Consider the following 16,087-nt stretch of genomic DNA (forward strand, 5'->3'; position numbering starts at 1 on the left):
GTTTTAGTACAGTAAAGTCCCCAATATTTCTGTGTGGGTTATCCAGTTTCATTACAAGTCTTTTACCATATGTTAATTTTAGTTCAAGACTCTCCAAGGTTTTTTAAAAATTTGTTTTATTTCATGTGTATGTAAATCAGGTGCCTGATTCTATTTTAAGGTTAAGATAATGGCTGATGATGCCTAAATTCAAGGCGAAACGTGCACCATTTTAGTTAACATGCCAAAGTAAATCAGCTAAGACAAGACTTACTGTATTGATTAGGTGGTGAAATCAATAAATTAACTTATTGTTATTATTCCAATCAAATATCAATACAGATCAAGAATGATATTTATCACGTGTAATAAGTGGTATGTTCCGAGCTGTCAGTGGAGAGATGGCGTGGGTGGACATCAGTAGACGAATAAGTTTGAGTGGTATCTTTAAAAGTAGGAAAGATCACAATGTGAAGATAAAGTTGTAATTCAAGTGGACAAATTGGGGCAAATATTCATTTATCCCTTTCAGACCTGAAAGAAAACTGGCGGTGTGAATTTTTGTCTGTACGTCAAAAACGGACTAAAATGCTCTTAAAAACATATATTTTTAGTTTATTCTACAAAATAAAAATTAACATTTGAAAAAAAAAGCACCCGCACAATTATGCGGGTCAGGACTTACTTTACTACTTACAAAAAAGAAAAAATTACCTCATTGTATGTGAATATACATATGTACATGATCAAATGTTCTATTTTACAGTGGGGAATAATTTAAAACAATTAAATCTTCGTTCAAACACAAGTAAACGTTACATTTTCTACATTGAGGAGGAGTTTTGCTATTACTGCCCTTTTGGCAGCAGCAGCTTTTCGTCAGACCTGAAAGAAATCTGGAGGTGTCAAAACGTCAAAAACTTACTAAAATGCTCTCAAATACATGTTTTTACAGTTTATTTTACAAAATAAGAACTATCGGCTGAAAAACAGAACCCACACAATTGTGCGTGTCAGGACTTCATTCACTACTTGCAAAAAAAAAAAAATTCAACTCAGTACATGTGAATATGCACATGTACATGATCAAATGTTCTATTTTACAGTGTGGAACGATTTTAAACCATTAAAATCTTATACATGACATTTCTCATGTAGAGTACGAGTTTTTCTTTCGCAGTCCTTTTTGTGACAGCACCCAGCACTCCTGCATGCATTGCCTGTAAGGAAACCTAACCCGCACATATGTGCGTATCAACATTCAAAACCTCATGGTATTACGTACGATGTTGTAAGTTCACAATTGACGTTTGCTACACAATCTACACACTTCATTGATTATATTCTGATATTCAGTAAAGCTTCTAGATTAATATGAATGCAATAAATAAATACTTACTTTAGGCATTACTGCTTCCCGTCATATTGCTAATGAACTGTATTTTTAAACTCTTCTTCCTGCTTCCCTGGTGGTCAAGTACTAAATAAAAACAGCTGAAGTATATGCTACGTGTCCCGCACAAGCACTGCAGTCCGGTCTAGCGCCAAGAAAACGTCAAATAAGCTCAGACATAAATAAAATACGAACTCACACAATTGTGCGTACACGGTCTGAATGGGTTATAGGAAGGGGAGTTAGGGATTGGAATAACTTACCAAGGGAACTGTTCAATAATTTTCCATTTTCTGTGCGATCATTCAAACAAAGGCTAGGAAAACAACAGATAGGGAATCTGCAACCTGGGCGACTGCCCTAAATGCAGATCAGTATTGATTGATTGTGACTAGCAGTAGGAAATGGAGCCAACTCAGACTTTACATGAGAAACTGCGTATGCCCACCTCCCCTTGGTGTTTCTTGGGTAACGCTAAGAGCAGTGCAAAGTAATTAAATCTTAAAACATGTAATAGAATTCTGTGTAAAATGTAGAATTCTGTAGCGAAGTACGGGTACAATGAGCTAGTTGGAGATATTCTTAAAGACAGAGAATTCGAGTCCTGGTGTGATTATCGTCATAAAGGGACAAAGGTTCACTCTGCTGAAGTGTTTTATTCTATGATTGGAGAAGGTTAACTTGATATAGATATTGATTCCCATAGGGAACCTGAAATATTTGTCCAGAATGAGTAAATTTATAATACCAATACGGACCTTTTATAGAAGGTTAACTTGGGGTAGCAGAACACAATCCGTGTGTTTCTGTTGATGTGATTCTGAGAAAGCACGTGTTCAGGATATTGTGATAAATACACTGTTTGCATATACTAGCTAAGCACAGATTTTTTCAGTACCGTGAAGTCCCCAACATTTCTGCGTGGGTTATCCAGTTTGCACGTTATTCGTGTGACGTAGAATAATTTTAAAAATCTTTCTGTAATGTACATTATTTTTTCTCACTTTTAGAACTGGGCTTACTGTATGTTGAGTTGTTAAAAAATGTAGCTTTTATGACAGCAGTAAACCCTGTTCCAAATGACAATAGTGTACTGTATCTATTGTTATCAGTCTTGTGTCTCTGTGAAAATTGAATTCAAGTTCAATCTTCTGTTGTTAATCAGCTTTTGTTTTCAGTATTGTCTCATCAGAAAAATGCAATAAAACTGTTTTAACAATAAAACAAAAATTCAAGAACAGAGAAGCAGTTGCTAAGCTTGTGGTAGATTATGGAATAGGTGTAAAAACTGTGCATAATTTTCAGAAAACAAAGCGAAGGTGGAGGTTTTTTTGAACATTGATGGTAGTAGTTGGTGTTCAGAAGATTTTAAAGTACACCATGTTTCCAATAAGTTTTGACATAGAGTATGTCTATTGTTTCATACTAGGTCCCTTGGTAAAAATCTCTATGTCCCATAAAAGTGGATACGAGACTTCCTTCAATAATTTCAAAACTTTAAGAGAGAGCAAAAATATAACTGTTTCGAAAAGAGGAAGGCCCGTGGGATCTACACAAATGGATGTAAAGATCAGACGGTGAGCAGTGCACACATCTGCCATTTTGTTGTTAAATTGGAGCTGGAAGTGTGTGGAAAAATCAGTATAACTTCGGACTGCAGCCTGATAGTACATATTGCTAGATGTTTGTTGTTTCTTCAACATGAGATCTATCCACATATGTAGTAGTAGTAGTATTAGTGAAAGTACTTGATTAGTTACGTGAAAAATTGTGAAATAGTTGTGAACTTTGTGAAAATTTCCTTAATTTCTCAATACAGTATTTTAAACAATGTTCAAGCATGCTGCAGACAGAAACAAGAAGAAAGGATATTGAAAGGAATCAAACAAGATTTAAAAAAATCTGAGGCTGAGCATAAGAGCGCTTCCATATCAGGAAAGAAAGCAGAGTGCAGGGTACATCGACTGCTCCCTCCTAGTCCATGCCTGAAGACACTCTAGAAGATTTAATCAAATTGAAGAAGTTAGGAAATAATGTGATTTCACAACATTCACTAAAGGCAAAGAAGTCATTTCAAACATAAATTCTGCACATTTACTTACCTTCTAACACCCACACAGCAATTTCTACACCTAAATGACCTTCGGCCATTGCTCTGAAGCAGCCCCAATCCATTTTTCATAGAATAGGATTATTTGTTCTTTTAAATTTTCTTATGCGATTTTACCTTCCAATTGATTGATTGATTGATTGATTGATTGATTGATTGATTGATTGATTGATTGATTGATTTAGCCTGAATTACTGAAAATTTACTCTAATCAAAGAAGGAAAAAATCTCATGACCCTTTTGTAATTATTGGGATGGCAACAGGTTATGTTACAGGCATCAGTTTGTTTGGGCCCGCTTTCAGCTGCACATTGGCCTTGGGCATGCACCACTCTCCGCAGGCTCTCCAGTCCTTTCGACAGGCCAAAATACCCACTATCTCATGCATCAGTTTAAGCCAGATGAATGGACAAGGCTACCTTAGTAACGTTATTTAGCGTTTTAACATGTTAATAAATTTTTGTTAACTTGTTGGAACTCTTCTTTTGAAATTTTTATTATTTCTTCCCTGCCACATAAACAACTAAACAGCACTCTGCTGGTCCACTGTTGAGCAACTGAGAATGGATGTCCAGCAGAAAATCAGCCGAACGGGCTGGAGTGTTGGCAAATAAGTGATGCATGCCTGAGGCCACAGTGCAGCCGTCAGCAGGCCCATATAATACCAGTAAAATGACCGCGTATAAAGATTCCTTACGTCCATGATCATATGTTTATAACCATACTAATCAGTGAGAGCAGAAAACAGGGAAAATTCACTTGGTAGTACTTGGTCTGTTACAGGACATTTTTAAGAGTTTCAGAAAGGGATTAAGGGGACACTGAATGCTTGTAGAACATATAAAACTGTTCTAGTTTTCTGTTCTCGGCTCCATGTTATAAGGATGTTATCGTGGCATCTCTCTCTCTCTCTCTCTCTCTCTCTCTCTCTCTCTCACTCTGTCTCTCTCTCTGTCTCTCTCTCTCTCTCTCTCTGTCTCTCTCTCTGTCTCGCTCATGAAGTTGAATTTTGTTCGCAGGGTTGTTTCTACAGTTGACCACTTAACCATTTATGGATTAAAACAAGGGACGTATACTCCAGAACTGGTGTCTTCAAAGGAGTTAGCTGAGGAGTCTGTGCTTTTGAACGTGTTGTTTGAAACAAATCCCATTGATGAAACTTGCGATCAACGACTGCACGTGAAGAACCGCCCTTTGCAGATCGTATATGATGCTGTAACCATAAATAAAGTGGTTGATGTGTTTCAAACTCCAAAGTCTGAAGGTCTGTCCGAGTAAGTATGCCAGGTTGATCATTATGTCTTCTGAAGGTTTTAACATGCACCTCTTTAGTGAAGGCGCCTCAAACCTTTGTTTTAAGCCTGCTTATATCTCTTTTTTAAATATGCTGTGTACTTTATATCCGTCATCCCAAATCCAAAGCTAACCTGAATTTTCAATTATTTTTTCTACATTTCAACGTCCTTCACTATATTATGACGCCTACAGTTCTTTAAATTTCATATATGTGACAAAGTTAATGTAGCAAGCTTGTAGTTGTGGTATTCTGTAACAAAAGAAGAGAATTCTCAGATGAAACTATTGTTACATAGGTCTGTTTTCAGACTAATTTTGCAGTATGGTAGTGAAAGCCGGATTGATTAAGGATATGTTATTCACAAGTTGGAAGTAATGCACATTATAGTAGTGAGAATATTTGCTGGTCCAAACAATGACAGGAAGGTACTCAGAATGAGGAGATAAAGGTAAGTTAGGAATAAACTTGGTGGATTTATAGACATAATCTTTTGGGATAGTGCCGTATTGAAGAAAACAAAGGGAAATTCTTAATGCTTCTCAGAGACTTAGCTCCACATCTTCAGAAGAGGATACATGTCTGTCCAAGAGGAAGACTTTTCTCACAATGATGGTTTGAACTTGAAAATACTAGACCGCTGGTACTTTTGATGATCATCAGATCACTCACCACGTTCCCTGTTCGATAAGTCTTTGTGTTGTGAAATAGTCACAAAGTTCACCATTTTAATCAAAGACACTGAAGGAGGAATATGGTAGAAGAAATCAAGAAGGTAGGTGGCATTGAGGTGTAATTACCAGTGTAATAAAGAAGCGTAGACTTCAGTGGTATGGGGACATTATGAGAATGAAAAGTGAGACACCTGCCAGACAATACTTCGACCTTACTGTCCAAGGAAAGAGACCAAGAGGAAGGCCAAGGAAACACTCGATAGATGCAGTGAATTCAGATGTGGAGGCGAGAGGTCTCAAATGGGAATATGTCCTAGAACAGAGAAAGGGTTATGGCTGGTAACTTATTACCAAATTATAGGGAGTCCCTGATGTATGATTCTATATGAAGCTGAAACTGTTTGCATAGATATTTTGATAAAGCATATGTTGGGCATCTGTTCCCTGAGCACATTACTAAGCTGCATCATCACTGCATGACTTCCAGGTATTTCTTGTGGGACAAGCAGATGGTGTGGCAGTGGGAAGTCCATTTTTGCCAGTGGTGGCTAATTTCTTCATGGAGCATTTTGAAAAGACTATTTCCCCAGAAAACCAATGATTTGGCAGACGTGTGTTGATGATACATTTGTGGTCTGGACAGAAGGTCCTGGGAAACTTCACCAGTTTCTAGACCACCTAAATCAGCAGCATCCTTCAATTAACCCATTGAGCCCTGCATATTTGTTGGATTGAAACTGGGTTGGATTGGCGCTGGGATTATTTTCGAGGAAATATAGTGTCTCTTCATATCATGAGAAATTTCTTACATACAAGACCATTAAAGATTTAAATATACATGAAAACAAAAGGCTTTCATACCACAAACTGCGGAACAAGGAATACTGTAAAACATTTTATTTTATTAGCATCACGGGACCGTACTCAGTCCGCCTGCTGAGCTGTAACAGTCTTCTCTTTGCACTTCCTCTTCGATTTCCACATCTATTTGTTCTTCAGGAGCATTGCTCACACTAGTACTAATATTACTGCTAATTTCACTGAAAAAATTACATTCCTAATCATCATTACTTCCTAAAAGGGGTTATATATTGGTAAATATCAGTTCTATACTGGCAGCCATCTTGTTTACAAGCAAATCTCAAAGCTAGAGATAGCCCACTTCAAACTAATATTACCAAGCACACTATCGATATATATTAGCACAGAGCATATAACATTACAAAGAAAGAGCACCTACACAAATTACAAATGCAACTCACTCTGCCATCTCTTGAGAAAAAGTTGAATTACGTAGTAAAATGAATGAAAAAAGGCCAATTACCAACTGCGCCATTTATATATGAGAGTGGCAGCCCATGGACTACATTACCGAATGTGTTCAACCAAGGGATACCACAGCCCCACCGACAGATGTCAGTGCACCATATGTGGAGGACCATGCAACACGTATTATATCATTGAATGCAAAGACAGGACATTGTCACACTATGCAAATGTTGCTAACTTCGTTTAATTAATTAATTAATACCTTGTATACAATGTGTTTAATAAATTATATTATAGTTTTTGGCTAAAAATGGCATGGTTTCGCTGCCCAACGCACCTTACTTGCCTGACCTGGCTCTGTGCAACTTTTTCTTATTTCAATGCAAGAAAAGGGGCACGAAAGGGCACTGATTTAACGACACTGAAGAGGTCAAGAAACAAACAAGGGAGGAACTGTCAGCCATTTCTAAAGTTGACTACAAAAATGTTTCCAACAGTGGAAGCACCGGTGGGACATATATATTAGTTGTAATGGAGAGTATTTTGAAAGAGATAAGGTTGTTTTGTGGGAAAAAAAAAAAAAAAAAATGAAAATATATAGCTTTCAAATAATTTTGGGTGTTTTGGGTACCCCTCATATACTATCTTGTCCAAGCAAATAACCTAGGCTGAAATGGTTGGGTTCAAGATAAAGATGATGAAGATGATTTTGATTATTTGCAAATAGAGGATCGTAGAGGCACTTAGTTAATTAACTGGCAGGTGCGATTGAACGCTGTCAGGCATCCCAAAATTTTTGTAATGAAGATTTTTTTTGTGTGTGTGTGTTTTTTTTTTTTTTAAACTTTCAGTGTTTATCCTTTTTCAGGATTCAGGCAGTTGCAGGTTCACGTCTAACAGAGTTTAGAGAGATGTCTGCTACAGGTTTGCAACATGCCATTGACATGCACCAAGTGTTGGATCTGAAAATAGAGCTGAGTTCATCATATGCAATCCTCCCACATGGTGGTATTTATAAGGGGTATGTTGAATTATTAATGTATATTAGATCTAAATTGTGCCCTCTTCCTCTAGCATTTTTTAAAAACATTTTTACCTTTGTTTCCTTTTTAGGGCTGTTGATCTTCTAGTTGTAAATTTTGGTAATATCAGCATGAGATCAGTTCCACGAGATCCTTCACAGAATCTAAATTTACGTGAACTGGTGCGCTTGGGAACTAAAGAGGAAGATGTTTTGAAGATCATGGCATCTCAAAGTTATGATAAATTTATAATTGAATTGAAAGAAATGCAGGTACGGTTGCACACGAGTATTTTTTAAAAGTAGTTTTTCTTTCCAATTATGTCTTTCTCCATTGATGCTCAAAATAAGTTGAGATTCAGGTATTGTATTTAAGATTAAGAAACACATTTATTTTTAATCTGTGTTCTCTGTCAGTCTACTTTTATTACATCTAAAATGTTCCCTTTGTAATATCTCTGGCATACTTTCATTTCTAAAGTTTGTGTGTGCTATATTTCCATGAATAAGGTCCCATTCACAATAGAATTAAATGTAACATAAATGTAAGAACTATATGCTACATAATTTAATGGATCTGTTCACAATGTATTAAAACATAAATATACAGACTTGCAGTATTTGTTTTTTCAGGATTTAGGCAGTTGCAGGTTCATGCCTAACAGAGTTTAGAGAGATGTCTGTAATGTCAGGTATAATGTATTTCACAAAGATCCTCAATTGTTCAGATATAAATTGAATATTCACTGACAGTAACTGTAGTTGCAAGAAACAAATTTGTTGAGCCCGTATTGTCACTTATATAAGCATTATAAATCTTTAGTGAAAAGTTCCACCGTTACAATACAAAAGTTATTTTATTCATTTTAAATAACATACACTTATTAAAATAGATTTTTTTGTCCTCATTTGAAACGCAATCAGGTAATTAGCAAGAGACAAAATAATTGGGACAAGAATAATATCGTCCCTGGAAAGGCAAAGTATCATAAACGACAAAACATGAATTTTATAGAACACCTCTTCTATTCATAGCAGTTACGGATACCATTTTAAACGAACTGATGTCAAGGTGATTCCAAGTGAGAACTTCAATAGTGACCACCAGTTATTAGTAGCAGATCTGAAAGACATTAATGTACCAAATATAACAACCAGGAAATTACTTAAGATGAAGGTGTGGGAACTACAACAGATTGGAAAAAGGACAGACTATCAGGACCGTATAAGAGGACAACTGCCTACGGAAGAAGTGGAGAGTGGTGAGGTAGAGTTGAGAAGATTTAAAAAACCCTTGATAAAAGAAGCAATAGAGGTTTACGGGAAGACAAGTGCAAGAGTAAGGAGAAAGACACCCTAGTGGTATGAGAGAGTAAGATCCTCAGTAAAGGAAAGGAACATGGCACAAAAAGAACGAGATAGAGAAATCCAAGCCAGAACAGGTAAGGGACGAGGGGAAGATCGGAGATCTCGAACAAGTTTACCGAGACAAGAAATTACGAGTGAATAGTGGAAAAGAAGAAGATAAAGTCCCGGGAGAAATTTACTCAAAAACTGAAGGAAGATAGCAGAGGCAATATGAAACTATTGTTTGGAGTGATCAAAAACAAAAGGAATTCAGTTGAAACCATCAAAGCAATTGTGGATCCTAATGGAAACCTGGCCAGGAAAGAAGAGGACATCAGAGAGGTTCTGAGGAATCATTTTGATCACCCATTGAACAGGACAGAAGCAGATCAGAGAACAAAAGAACCAACTGTTGAAACCGGCACAGAGGTAACTCCCATTACATGGGCAGAAACAGAAACGGGCCTTAAGAAGATGCCGCAAGGGAAATCCCCAGGAATTGATGAAGTCAGCACGGACATGATTAAAGCAGCAGGAGTCCAGGGTTTACGGTGGCTACATAGAGTGCTTAATGCAGTTTGGAAAGATAGCAAGATATCTACTGATTGGAGCCAGGGTGTCATTATCCCCCTGTTTAAGAAAAGAAATCGCCGAAAATGCTCCAACTACCGGGGAATAACACTCCTTTCTCATGGGCTTAAGATTCTTGAGAAAATCTTAGAGAGCAGATTGTGAGTCATCTTACAGCCACAGTTTGAAGAGGAACAAGATGGCTTCAGGCCTAACAGGTCCACAACAGACCTAATCTTCAGTGTCCGTATGTTAATGGAAAAATATTGGGAAAAAGGCAGAGATCTGTTTATGGTTTTCCTTGACATTGAGAAGGCATATGACAGCATTTCAAGAGAGAAGATATGGGAATGCCTGAGAAAAAGGAACGTGTTAGAGGGACTGGTGAGGAAAGTTCAGATGCTGTATGAGAACTGTACCAGCTGTGTGCAATTGGGTGACGGACATTCATCCTGGTTCAAGACCGAAAGTGGAGTCCAGCAAGGCAGTGCACTATCCCCATTATTGTATATCACCGTCATGGATATCATGTTGAACATTAAGAAAACCTCTGGTGAACTAAATGCAATGGCCTTTGCTAATGATGTTAGGATCTGGGGAGAAACTGAGGAACAAGTACAGTCGAGGCTCAATAAATGGAATGTTAAGTTCCAGGAGTTCAATCTCAAGATAAGTGAACTCAAAACAGTAGTGATGGCAATAAACAGAGAGAGATGACCAGCGAACATAATCACTACTGATCTGAATTTAGGGCCCAGGTGGCAGGTTCCCTATCTGTTGTTTTCCTAGGCTTTTCTTAAATGATTGCAAAGAAATTGGAAATTTATTGAACAGCTCCCTTGGTAAGTTATTCCAATCCCTAACTCCCCTTCCTATTAACGAATATTTGCCCCAATTTGTCCTCTTGAATTCCAACTTTATCTTAATATTGTGATCTTTCCTACTTTTAAAGACACCACTCAAACTTATTCGTCTACTGATGTCCTCCCACACCATCCCTCTACTGACAGCTTGGAACGTACCACTTAGTCGAGCAGCCCATCTCCTTTCTTCCAAGTCTTCCCAGCCCAAACTTTGCAACAATTTTGTAACGCTACTCTTTTGTCGGAAATCGCCCAGAACAAATCGAGTTGCTTTTCTTTAGATTTTTTCCAGTTCCTGAATCAAGTAATCCTGGTGAGGGTCCCATACACTGGAACCATACTTTGGTTGGGGGTCTCACCAGAGACAAATATGCTCTCTCCTTTACATCCTTACTACAACCACTAAATACCCTCATAACCATTTGCAGAGATCTGTACCCTTTATTTCCAATCATACTTGTGAAAAATGAAATGTCGTATGGCTTTTAGTGCCGGGATATCCCAGGACGGGTTCGGCTCGCCAGGTGCAGGTCTTTCTATTTGACACCCGTAGGTGACCTGCGTGTCGTGATGAGGATGAAATGATGATGAAGACAACACATGCACCCAGCCCCCGTGCCATTGGAATTAACCAATTAAGGTTAAGATCCCCGACCCGGCCGGGAATCGAACCCGGGACCCTCTGAACCGAAGGCCACCACGCTAACCGTTCAGCCAACGAGTCGGACATCATATTTGTGTGATTACCCCAATAAAGATCTTTCCTTATAATAATACCTAGGTATTAACAGTGATGCCCAATGGGAACGTTCACCCCATTGATGCAGTAATTAAAACTAAGAGGACTTTTCCTATTTATGAAACTTACAACCTAACTTTCATCCCCGTTTATCATCATACCATTGCCTACTGTACATCTCACAACATTATCGAGGTCACTTTGCAGTTGCTCACAATCTTGTAACTTATTTATTACAAAAAGCCTTATCTCTGATTCCACTTCTTTACACTAATCATTTATATATATAAGAAAACATAAAGGTCCTATAATACTGCCTTGAGGAATTCCCCTCTTAATTATAACAGGGACAGATAAAGCTTCACCTACTCTAATTCTCCGAGTTCTATTTTCTAGAAATATAGCCACCCATTCAGTTGCTCTTTTTTGTAATCCAATAGCACTCATTTTTGCCAGTAGACTTCCATGATCTACCCTATCAAATGCCTTACACAGGTCAATCGTGATACAGTCCAATTGACCTCCTGAATCCAGGATATCTGCTATATCTTGCTGGAATCCTACAAGTTGGACTTCAGTGGAATAACCTTCCCTAAACCCAAACTGACTTCTATCAAACCAGTTATTAATTTTGCAAACATGTCTAATATAATCAGAAAGGATGCTTTCCCAAAGCTTACATGCAATGCATGTCAAACCGACTGGCCTGTAATTTTCAGCGTTATGTCTTATCACCCTTTCCTTTATATACAGGGGCTACTATAGCAACTTTCCATTCATTTGGTAAAGTTTCTTCATGCAAACAATAATCAAACAAGTACTTCAGTTATGACTCTAAATCCCAACCCATTGTCTTTAACATATCCCCCCGAAACCTTGTCAATTCCAGCTGCTTTCCTAGTTTTCAACTTTTGTATCTTACTGTAAATGTCATTGCTGTCATAGGTAAATTTTAATACTTCTTTAGCATTAGTCACCTCCTCTATCTGGACATTATCCTTGTAACCAACAATCTTTACATACTGTTGACTGAATACTTCTGCCTTTTGAAGATCCTCGCATACACACTCCTCTTGTTCATTAATGATTCCTGGAATATCCTTCTTGGAACCTGTTTCTGCTTTAAAGTACCTATGCACACTCTTCCATTTTTCACTGAATTTTGTATGGCCACTAATTATGCTTGCCATAATGTTATCCTTAGCTGCCTTCTTTGCTAGATTCAATTTCCTAGTAAGTTCCTTCAATTTCTCCTTACTTCCACAGCCATTTCTAACTCTATTTCTTTCCAACCTGCACCTCCTTCTAATTCTCTTTACTTCTCTGTTATAATATAGTGGCTCTTTACCATTCCTTACCACCTTTAAAGGTACAAACCTATTTTCACATTCCTCAACAATTGCTTAAAACCCATCCCAGCGTCTGTTTACATTTTTATTTATTTTCCATCGATCATAGTTAATTATTAAAAACTCCCTCATGCCTGTTTTATCAGCCATAGGGTACTGCCTAATAGTCACAATTTTAATATCTTCCTTTCTTTCACATTTATTTTTAATTACCACAAAAACAGCTTCGTGATCACTAATACCATCTATTACTTCGGTTTCTCTATAGTGCTCATCTGGTTTTACCAGCACTGCATCCAGAATATTCTTCCCTCTAGTTGGTTCCAACACTTTCTGAATCAGGTGCCCTTCCCATATTAACTTATTTGCCTTTTGTTGGTCATGCTTCCTGTCATTTTCATTACCTTCCCAATTGATATTTGGTAAATTGAGATCACCTGCTACAATCACGTTCCTTTCCTTATAATTTCTCACACAGCTGATTATCTTATCAAATAATTCTGAATCAGCATATGCGCTACCCTTTCCTTGTCTGTACACTCCAAAGACATCAAGTTGCCTATTATCTTTAGAGATGAGCCATACCTCTAGAATTTTGTGTTTGTCATCTTTAACTTTTTTGTAGCTTACAAACTCTTCTTTCACCAGAATGAATACTCCCCCTCCTACCATTCCTATCGTATCTCTACGATACACCCTCTAGTTCCGTGAGAAAATTTCTGCATCCATTATATAATTTCTCAGCCGTGATTCAACTCCTATTACAATATCTGGTAAGTGTATATCTGTTAAATTACTTAATTTTATTCCTTTCTTTACAATACTTCTACAGTTGAGCACTAACATTTTTATGTCATCCCTACTTGATTTCAAGTTTCCCATTCCCTTAATACTGCTCTCTTAGGCCACCCTGTTTCCCTGAATGTACCTCCCTATAACCCTTCTCAACAAATTTCCTAACTTATATGAACCACTGCGGTTTAAGTGAAGGTCATCTGAGTTCAGATCCTTATCTCCTACCCACCCATTAGAATCTAGAAATCTCACTCCCAATTTCCCACATACCCACTCCATAGTCTCATTTAAATCCCGAATCACCTTCCAGTCAGTATCCCTCGTACACAGTATTCCACTGATAACAATCTCCGCTTCCTTAAACTTCACCCGTGCTGCATTTACCAGGTCCCACACATCCCCAACTATGTTGGCACTTGTACCTGCTTGTCTTACATTGCTAGCACCAACGTGAAACACTACCACCTTCTCCTTTCCCTCCTCTCTCTCTTCTACTTTCCTCAACATCTGCCTTAACCTAAATCCTGGATAACACTCTACCCTGGTACCCTTTCCTCCGCACACTTTCTAACAATGGAATCCCCCATGACCAGAGCCTCAAGCCTACCCACCTCATTTGATCACCTCCCCTCCTGGTCAGTCCTATCTTTCCTGACAGCTGCAGAAGTTAGTTCCTCTTCCCTTTTCTCCATCCCATGACCCTGTTTCACCTGTCTTTTCCTATCCTCTACTCTACATTTCCCTTCCTCCTAATTCCACACATCTCAGCAACAGTTCCCTGTTCCTCATCTTCCCTCTGTCGATCTACCTGGAGTGGCTCGTACAGATTTCTCAGACACCTGTCCTGAATTCTGATCCTGAATGGAGCCCTTAGCCTGCAATCTCCTTCCCCTTAAAACATTAGACCACCTGTCTTCTACAATTCTGCCTTTTCCTTCCCATCCCTCTATTACACCTACTGTATCCTGTACATTTTTTGAGGGAGTCCTACTTTCCTTCATGTCCTCTGAGAGAATCCTAATTATCTCCCTCAAGCTTTCCAACTCCTCCATACTCCTTAATGCCTGGCCACACCCACAGTTCATACTCTCGCAATCCTTAGCCATTCTTTACTGAATAATAAGAAGAAAAGGAAAAATAAGATATTCTGTGCAAAATAAAAAGGAAAGGAAAGAAATATTGTCTAGGTTAGTTCACAAAGATCACACGACAATAAGTTAATTAATATAGGCTACTACTACACTACAATATTACTTTATTGAACTATTTTTTTTATTCCTACAACATACTAACAGGATGAAAATTGCTGTTAATTATTGGAAACAGAGAACAATACACAGGAATTACACAATTCTTAACTGCAGTTTAGTCTACCCTAATTACAACAACAGAATTCTAGTAAGTTATTACAGATACCACAGAAATGGTACTATACTACACAAATATTTCACTGTAATAGAATAATCACACTATTTTCTAATAAGATACTATAATACCCTACAATAATTTTAAACTATTTTCAGACGTATTCTAATTATAACAGGTTATTACCAAGCACAAACAGAAAATAAAATTACCATTAAAGTTCAAAATTTGCAAAACTACTAAAAATTATAGAATAGGTACTTTAATTTCTAATAAGTTACTATACTACACTACAATAATGTTTAAACTACTTTCATAATGCTGGGAAACCATCCACTAGAAAGTGTGGAAAGCTTTACATATCTTGCCAGTGTAATATCTCGAGATACACTAGCCACAAAGGAGGTGGTAAATAGTGCAAAAGAGCTCTCACTTTTACCAGCAAGTACGAGCACTCCTCTGGAATCCCAAAGTACGAACAGAATCAAAACTGGTGATGTTCAATCACTACTTCATACCAATCTTAACCTATGGTATTGAAATCTGCACCCTCGCCAAGAAAGACTCGTCAAGTTTGCAGACATCTGAGATGAAGTTCCTTAGGTCCATAATTCAAAAAACCAAACTGGACATTTTGAGGAATGATGTAGTTAGGAAGGAAGCTGGAATTGTTACATCATTGTTAGATCAAATCAGAATGTCCAGACTGAGGTGGTTTGGGCTAGTAATGAGGATGGAGCCAACAAGGACAGCATATGTAAACTTGGAGTGACATGTGGCAGGGAAACGGATGGTGGAAAGACAAAGAACCCACTGGATGGACATCGTAAAGATGGACATTGCAGATCGGGGAAGGACACTGGAGGACGTCGTTAACAACAGAATGTATCTCTATAAGACAGAACGGAAGAGGCTCGCCAACAGTACCCGGGAAACTGGAACTGTAAAATGATGATGATGATTTTAAAGGAACTAAAAGGAAAAGGCAATAAAGATCTTCAGGCTCGGGTGTTTGCAGACGTTCTGGCAATATGGGGTGAAACGGAGGAGGGAGTGCAAAATATTCTGAATGCATGGTTTAAGAAGTTTGATGATAATAGAATGAAGACAGGAGTCCGACAAGTAGACAGTCTGTCGCCAATATTATTTAACCTACTTTTGAATTTAATTTATTTACGATTTATATGCCACTGAGGCTGAAAAGCCCCTTTATGTGGCGTCTTCTTATAATACAGTACAGGTTTATGAACACACTAACTACATTTTTATAATATTAAAATATTAAACTAAACATGAAACTTTAAAAAATGAAAATACAG

The 16,087-nt window shown here is 37.7% G+C and overlaps 1 protein-coding gene across 1 annotated transcript in view; it reads left to right on the forward strand.

Moving 5' to 3' along the window:
- The window catches only part of LOC136884060 (intermembrane lipid transfer protein Vps13), an 816,621-nt gene that overhangs the window by 132,098 nt on the left and 668,436 nt on the right, over positions 1–16,087 (forward strand). Inside the window, exons 11-13 of the mRNA XM_067156088.2 lie at positions 4,502–4,756; positions 7,588–7,740; positions 7,833–8,013. Of these exons, the coding sequence (XP_067012189.2) occupies positions 4,502–4,756; positions 7,588–7,740; positions 7,833–8,013 (589 nt within the window). The remainder of the gene's footprint in view (positions 1–4,501; positions 4,757–7,587; positions 7,741–7,832; positions 8,014–16,087) is intronic.

This window comes from Anabrus simplex, chromosome 1, assembly GCF_040414725.1.
Source record: "Anabrus simplex isolate iqAnaSimp1 chromosome 1, ASM4041472v1, whole genome shotgun sequence".
Lineage (NCBI taxonomy): Eukaryota > Metazoa > Arthropoda > Insecta > Orthoptera > Tettigoniidae > Anabrus > Anabrus simplex.